This window comes from Corapipo altera, unplaced genomic scaffold (assembly GCF_003945725.1).
Source record: "Corapipo altera isolate COAL_440 unplaced genomic scaffold, ASM394572v1 55, whole genome shotgun sequence".
NCBI lineage: Eukaryota > Metazoa > Chordata > Aves > Passeriformes > Pipridae > Corapipo > Corapipo altera.
This window is the reverse complement of record NW_020884882.1, coordinates 3,471,664-3,489,147: the sequence shown is the minus strand read 5'-3', so window position 1 is coordinate 3,489,147 and position 17,484 is coordinate 3,471,664. Positions and strand designations below refer to the sequence as shown.

General features: G+C 45.0%; 1 protein-coding gene across 1 annotated transcript; it reads right to left on the bottom strand.

Annotated features, from left to right (window-relative positions):
• Window positions 1-1,337: 1,337 nt before the first annotated feature.
• TMEM40 (transmembrane protein 40) lies at window positions 1,338-17,474 on the bottom strand. The gene is made up of 14 exons (XM_027640743.1): window positions 17,360-17,474; window positions 12,948-13,002; window positions 9,506-9,562; window positions 8,771-8,910; window positions 8,068-8,221; window positions 6,581-6,688; window positions 5,687-5,740; window positions 5,123-5,158; window positions 4,213-4,245; window positions 3,726-3,791; window positions 3,353-3,424; window positions 3,197-3,271; window positions 2,456-2,518; window positions 1,338-1,997 (listed from the first exon to the last, which is right to left on the bottom strand). Exons 3-14 carry the CDS (start codon window positions 9,552-9,554, stop codon window positions 1,978-1,980), a joined length of 870 nt encoding a protein of 289 aa, XP_027496544.1. The 5' UTR covers window positions 9,555-9,562; window positions 12,948-13,002; window positions 17,360-17,474; the 3' UTR covers window positions 1,338-1,977.
• Between the last annotated feature and the right edge of the window lie 10 nt (window positions 17,475-17,484).

Below are 17,484 nucleotides of genomic sequence, written 5' to 3'. Positions count from 1 at the left end.
CTCCTGGGCTTTCATCCTTTTTTTTCTCTGTGGGGTTTGGTGTGGTGGGGTAACAGCTGAGTGTTTTCAGTCCCTCCTCTCCGTGCTGCCCCCCAGCCATTTAAAGCCAAAGGCGAGGAGGAAGTACCTGATGTGCTGGGAAAGTGGGGATGAGGGCCAGCAGAGCACTGGGAATGAGCAATGAGCCCTGGGCTCAGGGAGGACATGCTGAATGGTGGTGCAGTGAGCACAAGGTCATGAAGGAGGTTGAAACTTTTCATAGGAACTTGTATTTTTGAGTGCTTGGCCAGTGCTGCAGCAAGGGTAACACTGAGAAGGACTAAAGGAGGATCTGGAAGAAGGGCAGGAAATTCCCAGGTACCCAAGAGGAAGCAGCTGAATGTGTAAGTTGCTCTTTTTCTATCGAATTTACTTTTCTCAGGTGAGCTGCTCTAAGCTGGCTGAGCGTTTCATCTTGCATAGTGGGATGCACTGGGTCATTTTTTAAATTTTTTGCTGTTTTTAAACGTTTTGTTTGTTTTGCCCTTAAGTTTCTGTTAAAAAAAAAATTAAAAATTCATTGTTGACTGCAGAGTACCCAGTTGAAAACATTTAGTACTGAAATTTTTCTCATCCTGACCATTCCACAAATTGCCTTTCAGAAAGATGTTACACAGCAGAGAACACTAAAAAAGCCTTTTTCATCAGAGCAGGGTAACTGTAGTTCTCAGTTCACCCAAAAACCATTAGCCATTGACAAGGCTACACTGGTCTGAGCAAGGCTTTATTTGCAGACTAACATAAAATATACAGTATTTTAGGATGACAGGATATTTCTATAAAGACATGGAAATAGTTCACATAAATGAGAGTGTAAGTATTATGAAATAATTGGTATTCATCCTTCTTGCACAATTTAGCCTCTGAGGTGTAGGGTGGGTGCTGTGCTGTGTTGGTGCAGGCCTGGGTGCAACTGTTGGTGTTTCTGGCAGTGCAGGTGGAACTGCAGGACCAAGTGATTGGCATTCGTGCTTAAAATTAAGCACAACCAAAAAGGAATCTAATTTTCTGAGCAAGGCTTGAAATTGTTCATCTAAACCTCTGGGCTGTTTGGGTTAATGGTTTTCAGATCTACATTTCCTTATAATCCCATGTTTTATGGCTTTTTCTGTTCAACTGGTTGCCCTCAGCATTCTATGGGTATGAAGACCTTATATTTTTACTAAAAAATTAAAGGTACACTTTTTGTTGCAGTCTGCCTATGATTGCATTAGCCCGACATATATGATTTGTAACATGGCCCTATAAAATGAAAGGGATGCCAGAGTTCCACTTTATTCTACTCAAACATTGGGGGATGAGTCAAATCAAGCACTTTATTTTTTCCCCTCAGGAGAAGAGATGAAATTTGCTGTTGTTAATAATCTCATTACTGCACCATTATGTCAGTGCATGTAACATCTCCCCAGCTCTCCCCAGGTGCAATCCTTGCCCGCCCACTGCTCCGAGTTCTGCCACAGTTAATCTGCCTCAGCTCTGCTGCACTGCTGGGGCTCAGCTGGGAGAGCAGCACCACGGCTGCCTGCTGTGGGCATCACAGGGAGGGAAGAGGAGGTGCCTCTGGGGCTACCAGGATTCCTACTGAAACATCCAGAGCCTAATCCAGAACCAGCACAGGACCTTTTGTTGATTTTGATGCACCACAGGCAGACTCACGTGGAGAACGTGTTCATATTTAATGGAATGAAGGCAATCATGGTCTAGATGTTGGTTTGTGTTTGAGCTTTGCTGAGCCACAAACCACTTCAGAAGCAAGAATGGGCCCTGTACCCCTGTTTCAGGTTTATTTTTGAGGGGAAGGAGTGATGTCTTTCAGTAGTTTGACATTTCAATATTTCACATTGGCCATTCAGTTTTTAGGTTCACCTCATAAAGCAGTTCTTCTAGTACTGAGAATTCAGACAGCATGGTTTGTGGAACTCTCCTGAAACGTTCCTCCTAGGCAGTTTTCCTCAGACCTGTGTCATGAAGAAAGACAGCTGTCAGGACTGCTGTGTTCAAATTGTCCTGTATCCATGCAGCTTTCCAGCATTCTTCATGTTTTGTGTCCATGAATATGGATAAACGTGAGCCAGGAGTCTGTTTGAAGACCTCAACGTGCAAAAACTCCCCCCACTCCCTGAGTTTTATTTGAGCTATAGAATTCTTATGCAGACACTGCCAGGAGTAGTTAATACCCCATACGGGGGTATTAAAAATGTGAAAATGCTCTGCCACAGGGAAAGAGTCAAGAATAATCCATTTTCAAACCCAAGCAGCTGTAATGAACTGTAGTAAGATTTTTTTTTTTTTTTTAACTAAAGAAATAAGATTGGAAATTGTAATTTAGAGAATTTGATCTTAATACTTGACCAAACCTAAGTACCCAGGAAAGTCTAGGGAAGACACACACTGTCAGTAAAAAGAGCACTGTTACCTCTTGGCCTGAATTTGTCAATCAGAGGAACAAAGCTGTCAAGGACACTCCGAATCCGATACACTGGTTGTGAAAACAAACACATTTACAGAAAACATAAAAAACCCAGGAAAATGGCAAAACCCAAATACTGACACTTGTTTAAACAAGCACTTCTGCAGATACCATTAATAACAAAGTAGCGACCAGACTGATTCCTGAGAGAACCAGCACCAGCCCAGTGAAATGGTGGCACGAGGTTACAGAGGATGTTAAAAGTTCCTGGCTGGGGAGCCCAAACTGGCTGCTGTTTGCACCTCTCTTCTGCCATCCCTAGGGATTGCTAAAATGCTTATTTTTTTAGTATTCCCAGTAGCTGCTGCCATCCAGGTTCTGCTGGGAGCTGTCCTCAGTCCCAGGGAATGGATGGCAGCGGGAGTGAGCAGAGCATCTTATCGGGTGGATCTGGGAAGACTCGGCCTTGCTGCTAAAATTACCCGTTGTCATGGCAACACAGCATTCGGCCATTGCTGCAGAAAGAGGTGACTCAGGGTCTTGTGAGCACTGAGATGGAAAAATGAGTCAACCTCTGCCTTCAGGGGCACCAAGGCTGCTCCTCTGCAGCCCCACTGTAACTGTGGAGGGGATGTTGGGGGACAGTTCTGTGGGGAGTTATGGAATCTCAGCCCCACAGCCCTGAGTGGTGACTGTATGACCTTGTCCTAAGTGCAGGGACAGAGCTGCTGCTGTAGGGACACTTACCTAGACCAAAGTATATCCCAGTGGTTTCCAGGGAAGCAAAGGTGATTAAACCAATTCCAAGAGAAATAGTCCAATCTAAGGCAAAAAAAATAAATGTTGGCTTTGTTCATTTTCCTAGAGTTCAACAATTTATCCTTCTATTGAATCTTGCCTTACCTTGGTGGTAGTAGTAGCAAACTAGTAAAGCTCCAATTGCAAAGCAAAGAATGACAAAATGAAAAAATTCATCTGAAATTGAGAAGGAAGATTAGGTCACAACTGTATCCAAGGCCATCTGGAAAGCACCTTCAGGTCCAGGCTATCACTGAGGGAATAGTCTTGTGCACTAGGACCAACTGCACAATGAACCTGCACACAAGGTGCTGGGAGAAGCCTTGATTTTCATCAAGAAGTCTTGATGCACTTCAAAAAAGTATTCATGTCAGGAAAATAAAGGTTTTTTGAAGCAGAGACCTTATTTGTGGACTGGACTAAGGTTCAACAGGTTAGTCATCAGTTCAATTAAAAAACAAAAAATTAAAAAAATTACCATCCTTCCGTATGCCCATCCACCGAACTGCCCACCGAGTGTGGGGAGTGCTCTGGTTCTCATATGCTGCAAAAAAGAAATGTCTTTTATTGCCATGGAACTCAGAAATTAAGGAGTTTGAAGTTTATTTCCCTTTTTGTATCTGAAATAGATTCTCAGAGCAGAATATGTGTAAAACTGTTTGTTCAAATAACAGATCTGTGAGCCTTTCAGAAAGATCAAATTAGCAATTTTAAAATCACCTCAAAGAGTAAGTTTTTTTAAAAAAAATTAAAAACAGAAGTGTAACCAGATGGCTGCATTAACAACACTGAATTGTTTTAAAGCACTCTGGGTCTCTTCTGTCTCTTCTGGGACAATCCATAGTCTCAGAATTACAGTGGGGGAATAAAGCTGTAGTAAAAGGGAGCTTCAGTTTGATTCCTGAGTGCTTTGCACAACCACAGCTACAAGAATACAAGATAAACTTCTGTTTGCTTGTACTTACCATCTGCAATTGAATCTTCTCTTCCAGTAATCTCTGAAAAGCAATATAGTTTTGTTATTTGTGATGGTAAAAATACCAATACCAATAATACACAGTTGCTAAAACTGAAACTAAACCCAGGCAGAGCTGGGATCACGAGTTGCAAGTGTGTGTGACCTGAACCTGCCCAGCACAGCAGACACGGTGTCCTGCACTAGAGAAACATTTTCAGTTTGGGGTATTGAACTAATCTAGAACTGAAGCAACAAAGGCTGGAGCAAGTGGTAGAGAGGCCAAACACCAACTGGAAAAGTACTGGGACCCTCTTTCTGCACTTGGCAATGTGGGGAGAATGTGGCACTGCAACCTATTCTCTGCCCTGGTGTTTTGTGGAGCTCCTTGGGGACAGATAACTCAAAAACCTCCTCAAGAGGTTACGCTGCAATTTATATCTTCTCTACTGCACAGAAGAGAAGTTAAGCAGGTGTCCCCTCAAAAAGGCCACTCCACTGGGCTGTCACTCCTAACTCATGCATGTGGCCTTAGCCTGGATACAGGAGTGGGGTCAGTAATGCAATTAAGCCATGAAGACTTCCTGCTCTGGGCTTTTTACATCCATTCTGCTGCTGCACAGCAGTGCCTGGTAAGAGGAAATCTGCCTTCCAACTGGTTGATGCAGTCCATGGAACCCTCCCAGCTGCCACTGTTCTGTTGCTTGTCATCTGGCTTTCACCTGGCACCTCCTGCTGGGAATGCTCTGAGCTAAGGCAGGAGCTTTCTGCAACAGAATGTCTGCACCATACCCAGGTCTAACTGGACAGCAAGGGATTTACAGCCAGGGGTTATTTTTTACTGTATCAGCAGGTCAGTAAGAAGATTCTGCAGTTATAAACATCCTTCCAGCAGGAGGAGGTTACCTGGGAATGCTTACCTGAATCTCTGTAGGGAACCATCTCTGCTGGTGTGCCTAAAACATGATGCAAAGATGATATAGGTTAATACCTGCAGTCAGACAGAATCAGACTCCTGTGAGACAAATTAGATCTCCTAACGTCAATTTAAATGAGCTGCTCTTACATCTGGGCTGAGCTCAGTTTAAGACATTAGTTAAAATATTAAAGCCTTACATTTTTTACATCCATAGTTCTATAGCTATTTCTGTGTATTGACACAGCTCATTTGCTTTATCTGCACTGTCCTTCTTTTCCATCTTTCCTTTGGAAGGGAGGGAAAAGCCTCAGGAACGAGGTGGTCCTCAATGATAATCTTGTTCAACTCTAAGCACAAGGCATGGCTGAGTGTCAGTATCAGTTCAGCTTCATCTTGTAGGAAATGTCCTTCCAACAGCCAAATTCTGCCTTGTCATGCTCCTGTGTCTACACCTGTTAACATACCTTTGTTGAACAGTCAGACCAAAGAATGCATAAAATTATCCTTTTTCAGTTTATGTTGGTTGTCTCCAGTAAAAGCCAATACTGTTACCACCTTGTCCTACCTCCAAGTAATTGGCCTTCAGTCTTCTGTCTTCCTAAATCTTCTTCATCACTGTCTGGGTAGAGAAGGTGTTTTTTTAACAGATTAAAGAAGAATGTGCCAGAAGTATCAGAAACAACAGAACTGTAGTTGTTTGCTCATAATATAATCACGTGAAGGTAAAAATCAAAGCTTTCAAATGCAAGAATTGCTATTGGTTGCTTTTGCCTCACAGCTCTCTTCAAAGCTGGTTGAATAGGTGAAACCCAACAAAATCTGAATAACTTGTATAAAGGGGTGTAGTGAGAAAGTTCTTATTTAAAAAACGTACATCAGCAGCACTGCTAATTAGCTTGAAAAAATTATTTCTAAATACAACATATTTGAAGTTAATCAGCTTTCTGTAACACAGTAAGCCAATATCAGCATTACCACTTCTGTGTTGCCTGTCACTTCAATCTCTCTTGTTTTCCATGAATGAAATGGTCTTTGGTGGCAGCCAAAGTGACTCTTGACACACAGTTGATGTTTGCAAATAAGAAATGCTAAAGAAGTACCACTAGCACTGCCAGCTACTGCCAAACACTGACTGTTCTTCCCCTCCTGCTATAGCTCAGGCTTCAGTCACACCATAAGCCACAGGAGGTCACAGATCTTTTATTTGGGAAGGAACCCTGCAGTAGATTTCTATGCTTCTGAAACCTCCAGCTTCCCACAAGAGTGGGAGGCAGCCACTGTTTTGCTGATGTAAAGGTACTGATGATTTTCTATGTTCTCTTTTTTCCACTATTTCCTACTTTTTTCAGAGCTCTGCAGAATTGCCTCTGAATTGCTGCACATCTGCTATGTCAATCTCTTCTGAACATGCAATCAGACTAAGTTATGTATCAGGGAAAATAAAATAAATCCTCTTTACCTTGTGTATCTTCATCCATGGATTCATGGGATGAATTTTCAGCCTTTTGTTCTTCCTGTGAAAGTACAAGATTCCTTTCCAGTCTCTTCAGGAGTTTCAACTTTTCATCTGTTTTATATATAAAGAAAAAAACCATTATCAATGACTATGTTTTCTCTCTTTTACAGTGACAGATTTCACCATGCTTTATTAAGGTTGCCTGACAGGAAATCAGACCTTAGTCTTACTTCAGCTGTATTTTTGCACACAATGAGTCATACAAATCATTACAAATAAAGCATTGTACACACTACAGTTTAGACTTTCTTAAATGTTTGTGGTAGATGCCTAAAGCTTCATATTCTGGCCTTTAATTTACTCATAATGTCACCCCTGTGCAAATTCCCACTCCCTGAAACAACAGCAGCTGCGGCTGAACGATGCTTTAGCTGGAGAAGAGTGGTTCCACCCTTCCCTGGGCTACTTGTGCTGTCACCCCGGTGACTGCTGCGGGCTCCCTGTGCCGATGCCGCGGTTCCAGCACCCTCTCGTGGCACAGGAGCACATCCCTCAAAGCCGGATCACCAGGGCAGGCACCTGCAGGGCGCTGAGGTGGCCCAGACACTTAAGTGCAGGTGAATCCTTACAGCCTCACATCCAGCTCAGGGCTGAGGGCCGGGGGTCTGAGCAGTGCTCCATTATTAGGGGCAGTATTTGGGCACAGAAAGGTAGATGTGATTCCTTCCCCCTGGCTGCTCAGGCTCTCACTGCACAAGGGCAGGAGGGTCCTCCTGTGACAAACAGTCCTGCCCTGACAGATGACCAACGCTGGGCTGTGCTCCGAGGTGGGAGGTCTTTCCCCTTCGGGAACATGTTTGATCAAGGCAGAAACAGGAACAGGATGTCCTTAAGGATCTCCAGTTAAATTCAAGGTCATCTTAAGTGAGTGCAGCTCTGTCATCTATTAAAGACAATTAATGACTTTATGGACCCTGTGGAACTGCCCTTAGTTTCTTAAGAATGCAGTGGAATCTATTTGTATCCTGCTGCAAGATTCAGCATCCTGAGTGCCATCCTCTAGCCATTCCTTTTAGTTTTACTACATGTGCTGCCAGGGCTATTTGTAAAAATATTTTCAGTGGCTCAGCTCTCATTTCTTACCACTCTAAGAGTTCAGAGGGGTCCTGGGTGTCATCAGTCCAGCCAGATGGGAACACTGGGGCACCATGGCAAGTCAGAAATTTCTCTGGTAGCATCATCCCAGGACATCCTCTCCCTAAACACACAGGGTTTTTTCCCCCCAGAAGAAGCCAATTCAAACCACAGTAAAATACTGTCTTTGGCTCCCATTACCACCACACATAACTGCCTTTCCTAAGCAGTACTTGTAGACATTTCAGTTGGTCACTAACAATCACTTCCAAGCACATATCAGTTTTCAAGCTGCTGTCCAGTGCCACTGGCACTGCAGAAACAAAATAGCTGACAGGCAGGCAGGGAGGACTCACCCTTTCCCTTGGAGCTGGGCAGCTGTCTGTATCCAGATGGGTTGGATACCTTCAGCAAGAGGTAAAGAACAGCCATTGCCCTGACTCCTTTCTTCTCTATGGCTTTCAGGCAGGCAACACAGCCCCCAGGCAGGACATCACAGCTGTTGAGGAGCTGAAACAAAAGTAAGTCCTTCCAATAAAACACAGCCTGGGAAAACCACACCCTGATGTACAAATGAACATCCTGTCTGTGGAAATTTAACCCCCTTCCCCTACCATACAAGTGGGAAATCAGGGGCAAAGAGTAAAGCCAAAGATGGAAAGAGAACATATACTCAGAGTAGAGCTGTCAACTGGGAACAAAAAGCGTGATGGGGAATATTTAACTATTTAAAGAGCTGGAGAAATACAGCTACAGGGTCTGAAAATGGACATGCAATCTCTGCAGTACCTTACAGCAAAATGTCACTAACAATGGTCCTGCCTAGAAAATAGCGAGCTGAACTGATCCTGAGGAATTTATACAAAGCCAGTTATTTTGTACATGGAGAGCAATGAAGTAAAAAATAGTGCCCTGAATCTCATTTATCTAAATGCCCTTTTAAACCTTTTAGCATATTTTAGCATATCAGATGGCTGGACTACAAATTTTCTCTCCCCAGAGTATAGTAGGAAAGTACAAAAGTATATAACAAGGATACACGTTCCTTTAGTAACTTACATTGTTCTTTTCTTCAGTATTCAGGATAGGTGGGTCAGTGGTGGCTAAACATTTTACAAGTGATTCCCAAAAGGACTGGTTCGTTTTCTCGTGATTCTCCAAGTAATTGGCATCAGCAGTAAAAACCCTCTGGAACATGTCTGGGAGAAAAAACATGACTGTGCAGCAGCAGAGGTGGGTTGCCTGGCAGTGTTTCTGTGGTGCTCAGTGTAGGTGTGGTGACAGACACCAGGCTCTAACATGTTGCCCAACACCAGAACATAGGAAAGAGAGTAGTGCTTTATTGTATAAGGGGTCTTGGTCTGCCAGAAAACAGTAGGAGAATATCCATACAAATAACTGATGTCCCTATGATGCCACTGTCTCAGAGAAACAGGGCATGTGTTTCCAAAGTATTCCTAGCTATTTAATGGGTGCTTATTCTGACCATGCTATTTTACAGACAGGCACAAAGACTCCAAGGGCTGGATACCAGGGTACTGGGATTGCTCATTAGGCATTTGATGTGCAGCAAAGTCTCCTTCTGCACCTAAATTCCCACTATCACATGCCCAAGGCCTAACAGAAGTGTGTGAAAGAGCTGGGAATTGACTGCTGATCTCTCTTTCACAAGCCAGGGCATGGATGGAGTGTGTTTTCAGAGGAACCAAATTTCACTGACTCACAACCACCCTGGCAAACACTGCTGTGGAGTGTGAATGAGCTGAAGCTTTGATATTTGTGTGCTCCCCTTACCTTGCTGCTCTTCAGTAAGATCTGGGACCAGGACATTCAAGTTCTCCATTGCTGTGCCTGTTCAAAAGGGGAGAAAAAGCATATTAGAATCACATCACTGATCTTCTCTGTTTTTCTGTCTTATGTTCGATTTTCTGCAAACATTGCATGTATCTCTGGCCCTTCAGCTATTAAATCACTTCTCTGTTGCAATGGGAGTTTCACATCATGATTCATTTACCCTCCTGGGACCCAATTCTCAATTCCTCTGAGTGAGTTCTGCTGGGTTGGCCTTTGGTTATTAGGAAAGAACAAAGTTTGATCATCATGAGTAAAACAAAAAGAAGTTGGACTTGATCATTCACATTGTTGTTTTTTACAGCTACCAAGGTGCCTAATTAACTATTTACCACAGATGTGAGTAACTTAATAAGTCCTGTTCCGTTCACAAAACAGAAAGATTATTCTGTACCTTTGACATCTTAATACTTCAAACGTATTGACCAGGGAGAATAGTTCATAGGAAAGTCCCACAAGACTTTGAATTTTTGTCTCACAGAAGACTTTGATGCTTCAACATCTGTTCTTCCCAACAAGGAAATTTCCATTAACTTCAGCTTTATGCCTACTGTGGTCCAGGCATCCCACACTGATGCTTCTCCCCTCATGCAACATTTCAGCTAATTCACTATTGTACTGAGAGATGCAGAAGATGATGTTCAGGGAGCCTGAAGCACAGTTTCCACTATGCAGGGTGCAACAGGAAAGCAGTTTATACATCCACACTTTTTCTTACAATATGATTTTTGTATCCATTCAACAAAACATTTCCAATCAAGTGGTTTAAAAACTAAGTATTTCTTTCAAATATTCCAGAGGGAAACCTGCTTTTTTTTTCCTACAGGCACTTTCAGTTCTCTAGAGACCAGTACATCAGTCAAAAAAATATTCTAACACAAAACCCCAGACGAGTCAGTTAATATCTTCAGAAGGACAGTTTAACACACAATCAAACATTCAAACAGAACAGTTTTTTAGGGTGCCAATTCTCAGAGGAAATTAGATACAAACAGACCCCAAAGTAGCTGTAAAACCCATCTCTCCTTTGGGACCAGGGTCAAGGTCCCACATTTTCAGTATGTTGGTAATTCTGGGGGCTTTCTCCTTCCCTAGGCTGCAAATGCTCTTCAAGTGATGAGGTCCTTAGTTTGAAACTCCTTTCAGCCACTGTTTAGGCTCTGAGAAAATTACATAAACTCTTTAACCACTTCTAAAGGCTGAGCCCAAAAAACTGCTTACCTGCCTCTGAGGTGTATTGTGAGGAAACACTTTGAAATTATTTCCAATGATGAGTCCATGCAAAAGCTCTACAATGGCAGGTCATCCCTTTGCCTGACTTACATCCAGCCTTTGCTGCTGTGGCTGTGGCAGCAGCACTGTGAGCCTGTGAGCACCTGATAGGGAATGCAGGAAATGCATTTGCCCCTCTGCCGGGTCAGCAACCGCTGATGTTGAAATGCAGGAACACCACACACCACACCCCGGCCAGACTCGTTCTTGGCTGCACAACGAAGAGCGTCACTTCTGTGCAGTTATATATCTCCACCTATGGTTTCTGCCTTTTTCAATTTCTTTCTTGCCTTCCTATTTTCTCAGTTTAAACCTTGTGACAATGTTTGCTTGTTTAAGTTAAATCCTTTAGGCCTCTTTGTGGACCTCAGGGTTGAAATACCAGACCTAAAGGAACAAAAGTACTTAAAATATAAACATTTCTTTTCTGACTGATGAATTCCACTTCATAAAATAATTTACAAATATCCACAGCTTTTATTGCTGAGTGAAATTCGGGAGGTTTGTCTTTGGGGTTCCTAATACCTCGTGAAGGCCACTTTCATTGGCACATTTGAGCCATGTTGCTCTTTCTGTGACATGAACCTGCTGCAGCAGCTGCCCCGTGCCAGCCTTGTGTCATCCCTAAGACAAAATGAGCAGGTGGGCACTACCTGACCTGTCCCACCACACTCAAGAGCAGATTCAACATTGAGGGCAGAGCAGACACTTCACCCTCATGTGCAGTCAGAGTGATTTACCCTAAAACTGCCCCTTTGCTGGCTCAAATGACTGGAATTTCCAGGAACAGAAACACCTTTGCCTAATGCACTTGTGCATCCCGCTGTGGTAAGGCCTGGATGCCACAGGAGGATTCAGGAGCAGCCAGCATCTGCTCCCATCTCCCTTTCTGTGCCTCCAGCACAGCTCAGCCCAGTCAGTCACCAAGATTTACATAACAAAGGAAGTTGGGTACCTAATTTCTCTTAGACTATGCACAGTTAATTTCCCTGTGGCTCTTCTGGAAAGAAAATCAGATCTAAACAAAGGATAAGTATAGGTGTTTAGTTATTGTATATTTTAAAAGTGATTTAGTTGATTATACCTCATAATGACAAAAGGATGATAATATACTGACATTTCAGCCTGGCCATGAGCTCATTGGAGAATGACACAAACAACAGACCTCACCTTGCTTTCCCCACAGTAAATCAAAACTTAATTGCAGTGAGGTCTTCTTAGCAAGTTAGAATAAAATTTGTGTGCAGAGTCAGATTTAGAAAGTGAGGCTAATAACTGCCATACACAAAAACTTTTTGCTTAGCTGCTGAAATATATCTGAAGGAAATTGCTCAATGAGATTACAAAAATGTAAATAAAGTAAAACAAGGTTGTTTTGATTTCAAGACAAAACCAAGACAACCCTAAACCTTTTCCCTTTGAAACTATTTTTACCTTTAAGTTATATGCAAATACTGAATATTGCTAAATTTTATTTCAAACCTAAATGTTAAGTCCCTCCCTTCCTTTCTATAAAACCAAACCAAACCAAACCAAACCAACTTCTTAAAGCACACCTGCAAGTCTTAGGTCACAGCAGCTGTTTCCACACGAAGATGTCCTGGAGGGCTGTGGTGAAAGCTGTTTCTATCAGTGAGACAACAAAAACTTATCCACGCTGGCTCGGTTTGAAACCATTCCTGCTCCAGTCTCCTCAGGCTGCTACACCAGTGAGGTAATTCTGCTACCCCTCTGCTTGCCTTCCTGCTGCCAAATATAGCTGAAATGCGACACAGAAGTAGCAAAACTCAAAAGACTTCATTCTTTACAGTGTCCTTGAACACAGGCATGTGGACAGATCCAGCATGTCCCCGCAGGGAGGGCAGCTCCCCGGGCTGGCTGGGACCGGCCCCACGGAGGGGGGAGAAGGGAGCAGGCACAACCCACCCACTCCTTGCCACAGCTCCAGCACTTCCTTCCTCTCCTGGCTTTCACAGCAAGCCCAGACACGGTGACTGCACTGCTGCCAGCCTCACACCTGGAAACCCGGAGCAGTTTGCTTGCTGCCTGTTTTCCAGCTCTGCTGGGAATGGCAGTGCTCCCATAAGCATTTACATACAACATTCGAAATTACCTGGTTTGTATTTCTCCTTTAGCACCGTGCACTTCTCTGTGGTCACTGCAAAGCTCTGAAGGAAAGAAAATGAGCTCACCAGAAGTCAGAAGAGCTCACGCTTGTAGTCTAAGGCAAAAAACTCTTCCTCTCATTCAGTGTAGGGCTTGCCATGAGGATTTCAGAGAAAAAAACATTTATAAGATGAGGAAGCTGAGTCAAGAAGTGACAGAGGTTACAGAGAAGTCCCGTGGCTTAACCCCCACAGCACCAGAACCCTTGTACAGTGGTTTGATGCCTCAGACAGCAACCAACAACCCAACTACGTACCAAGAGCAAGGACACAGCTCTGAAACACCTCGAGCTTGACCCCAAGAAGCTCCTAAACCCCTCCCAAGCACTCACCTGCAAGGCTGTGCGGTGGTTCAGGATCCCAGGGGCAGAGATCCCAGTGCCAGTCCTGGCTTGTGGTGGCGGGTGGGCGGGAAGGCGTCGGGGCTGGTGCTGGGGCCTCACGTGGCCACCCCTGACTCACAGGGCGTCCTCTGGCCACTGCCAGTTGCACTCATGGTGTGTTCTCATGTCCCTGAGCTCTGGGGAAGGCACCAAGGCCCAATCCCACCAGTATGAGGGAGAGGAGCTGGGCAGCTCCCAGCCTGCCTCAGGCACCAATGGGCTCAGCTGCCCTGACTAGTCAGGACCCCTCACCCCTGCCCATGGCTGCTCCAGCACAGCCCCTGTTTGGGCTGGAGGGCCAGGCCTGCTTGTTTGGCCTCTCTGGGACATGAGGAGGACACTGGAGATGCAGGGATCCCACTCTGAGGAGAAAGGCCCTGGGCTCCCTAAAGCTGAGCAGTGGCACCATGACAGGGGTTCAGAAGCCCAGGCATGCTGCCCTCCCGCCCAGGGCATCCCCAGGCTCAGGGAGCGAGGCACAAGTGGAATGTCTGATAGGGAAGGGAAACATGCCCTCCCTCCCACCTCCAGCAGCCAAAGAGAGGGTGCTGAAAACACAAAGCCTCTGTTTGGCTCTACTCATCCCATACCCACAGTAAGCTCATCAGTGTTCTCCTCCCAGCCCTTCTCAGTCACCTCTAACTCACATCACTCCTTCAGCACAATTTTCACTAGAGCCACCCCAGGGCTGTTTAGAGGAGCTGCTCCTTCAGTGGCACGTGATGGTTTCTGACCCAGCCAGCCTTCAGCAGAAGGCCACAAGAGCAGCAGAGGAGCAGATCCCTCTGGTGCACCAGAGCCAAAACAGGCAGCACGATGCTGGTCACCCGAAAATGTGTGTGAGGAGTGACAGCAGCGTCACAGGAAACTCCCAGGCACAGGATTCCAATAGCACAGTGCCTATTGATTACACAAGGTGTGGCCATGTTAAGTCATTTGTCACATTAAGGTAACGGTTTCACCCTGGTGCAGTTGGTGCCCCAGGAGGGGTGTGTGGGGCAGGCTGTACACCCTCCCTCTGCCCTCCTCACTTCTTCATCTACTGATGCTTCTGGAGAGCCTGGGACACAGCTAAAGTCAGTTATACTTCCTGTAGTACACATGCATGGATTTTTCTTTATCAGTTTGTTTGGGGTTTTGTTGGGGTTTTTTTATATTTTTTTAGAGGAAGGATTGAGGTTTGGGGGTTTTTTTTAAGTCATTTCACTAGTTTTCTACAAGTGCCTGTTCAAGTGCCTTGTCTCACTTACCCTGCCATATTTAATTACATATAACATTTAACACTTAAAAAAGCTAATACTCTGCACCTGCTTCTGCTGGGAAGAATATTATCTCATTAATTATAATGTTTTATCATGTATTACATGTGTTTATTTGGCCCTTATTTGGGAACTGCCCTCTGAGAGAGTTAGCAGAATGGTGATTTATTCTTTGTATGCAGGGAAAATTGCTTCCAGGAGGGGTTTAGAGAGGTGAGACACATGCAGAGCAGCTCTTAGCTTGACACTAATTGGGTACAGCGTGTGTGTGGATTTGTCACATGGGCAGGTTGCATGAGAGATGTAGAAATCCTTCTAAGTGAGTGTAGGAGAGGCCCAGGGATGGTACATAGAGCAGTAATTGCTCCTTTAGTCATCACATTTCTGACAGATTAAAACATTCCCAAGACACCTCTTGCCCTACCCTTTTACCCAATGGGTTGGTTAAATTAGTCCCTTCTGTGCACTTACTTAGTTGCTACTTATTTTCCTTTAAATAAAGTCTGCTTCAACAATTGTTGTGAGACTACAAAGCACAGTAACTGTGGGGGGATTATGCCTCACAGTCAGCTGCATTTTGCAGGCTACAGCTAATTTACAGCTACCTTTTCATTTTTAAACTCTGAAACTTTTGAGAAGGAAAAAGCAAGAAGCAGTAAGTACAACCCATTCCCTCACTTTCCAGACCATCACCCAACTAGTAACACCCTGAACACCCTGTTATGCTGAGATCATGAGAAGGCAGCTGTTTACCTCTGGCAGAGAGAAAGCCTAAGGTTTAGCCATGAAAGCTTTTGTAGAACCATAGGGGAGAGTGGAACATAACATTGCACCTTACTTAGATCTTTTGGAATTTTTTTTCTCATTCTGTACTCTTCTGTGGAATTACTTGCCATAATAAATAATTCACTATATTAGTATTTCAAATTAACACAGTAAAATTTTAGCTAAAGCCTGTTAAATTTAAGAACTAGGCCTGTCTGAACAGGCTAAATCAACAGAAACTGTAGGCCAGGATGTATCACTCACTCCCTGGAGGGTTATTGACCTCCTCAGGTTCTGTGGTCGACAACAGGTCCTGAGGCTAAAGAATGAGTGATTCCAGTACTGAGACAAGCACAAGATCCCCTCCTGAACAGCTGTGGGCAATGATGGTAATGTTCCCTCATTAGGGGAGCTCCCCTTTGTTATGGGTCAGCTCACAAATCGCTCTGTGGGCTGAAGCTCTGCAGGAGGGAGGGGGTTGTCCAGCCTCTGGGGCAATGGCTGCTGTTCCTTCTAATTTAGCTAAAATGGCAGTTTTCCAGTTAAAGGGCACCTGCTGAAACCCAGGGCCATCAGTGGGATGGATAGTGAGGCCCCAACACAAAGCATAAGTCCATAAAGGGTACATAATATTTAGTCCCACAGTACCTCAACAATATTCCTGAATCTCAGGCTAATGACTGAGTTTCCAAGGTAGACCAAGACCAACCCAGCCTTTCTCCTCTCCCTCAACACCATTTTCTCCTGTCCCACCAGCTGCCTCGGCACTTTCCAGATGTGGCACCTCACTCTGTGAGGACGCCTTTCCCACAGCAGAGCCAGGGCTCTGGCCTTCTTATACTCCTTGGAGGAGGCAAAAACTAAGGCTGAAAACCAGTCCCAGTTGTGCACTCGCTATAGCCTGAGCCAGGGTGCAGGAAATACAGGCAGAAGTGGGGAACAGTGAGGTGCAGCCAGCTGCTGGCCTGGCTGAGCCAAGTGCTGCAGCAAGCAAAAGGATCAAGAGCTCTGAGGACAATCTCCCCAAAGGACTGCTTCTGGGAGCAACCTGCAAAAAAACCTGCTCAAAATCAGGACCTCTCCTCTTCCTTGTTCTCCCAGTTCCCTGGGGTCCTTTCACATCTCCATTTTTTCTGGTCTAGCAATAGGGCTGGAAGTGCCTTGTGGAGGCAGAGCCACAGGTAGGGGAGCACACTGCTCCCTGGGAAGCAAAAGGAGCAGGAGGGACAATTCCCTGCTTCAGCTGATCCCCTTGATAAAGCTCCTTTCCTCAGCACTTCTAAGCACAGACAACACCGAGGATTTTGATATTTAACCCTGACATTTTGTGGAGTGGGTTTGGTCCTAGAACCCATTTTGTAACCCTGTCGGCAAGGCAAGGCAGGCTGAGACCTGTCCTCGCACTGCTTTCTCACTGATGTGCCTGCTGGGAGATGGCAAGGCCAGGAAGCAGAAAAGCTTTGGGATAGTGAAGCACAACATGTGGGGTTACCTGTTGGCACAGCAGGGCTGGGGCAGGGCCAGCAGCTCCGTGCTGCACCGACAAACCTGGCTGAACATCCCCCAGCCAAGGCGAACCTCGAACCTGCCACAGGTGTGACTGAAGCCGACAAGACTCCAAGTCTGATCTATCCACTGTTTCCCCAGGATGTTATTGTCAAACTTTTGCTTCAGGATATACCCAGTGAGAATCTCTGACAGAGGGTTCTGTGAACTACTGGCTTTATGTTTCTGTGATACAAAGTGAAAATGCACGGGCTGTGTCAGACTGCACAGGGAGAGAGGGATGGGGAAGGTGAGCTGACACCCTAAAGCTAAAGATGCTCTAGGACCAAGTCCCAGGTCCTCAGGCTCTGCAGAGCTCAGAGCAGTACTGCTGGCAGCTTCTGGAAACTGGACACAGAAATCTCAGTGGAGACCTCCCATACCCTGTGACCTCCCCAGCTCACTGACCTGGGGATCAGCAGCAATCCCAGGCAGGCAAGGCCAATCTTCTCTTTGTGAGACAACTACTCGAGTGACTCCCACTGCTGTCAGTGCCTTAGTACCAGGATGCAAGCAGACACCATCTTCTGGGA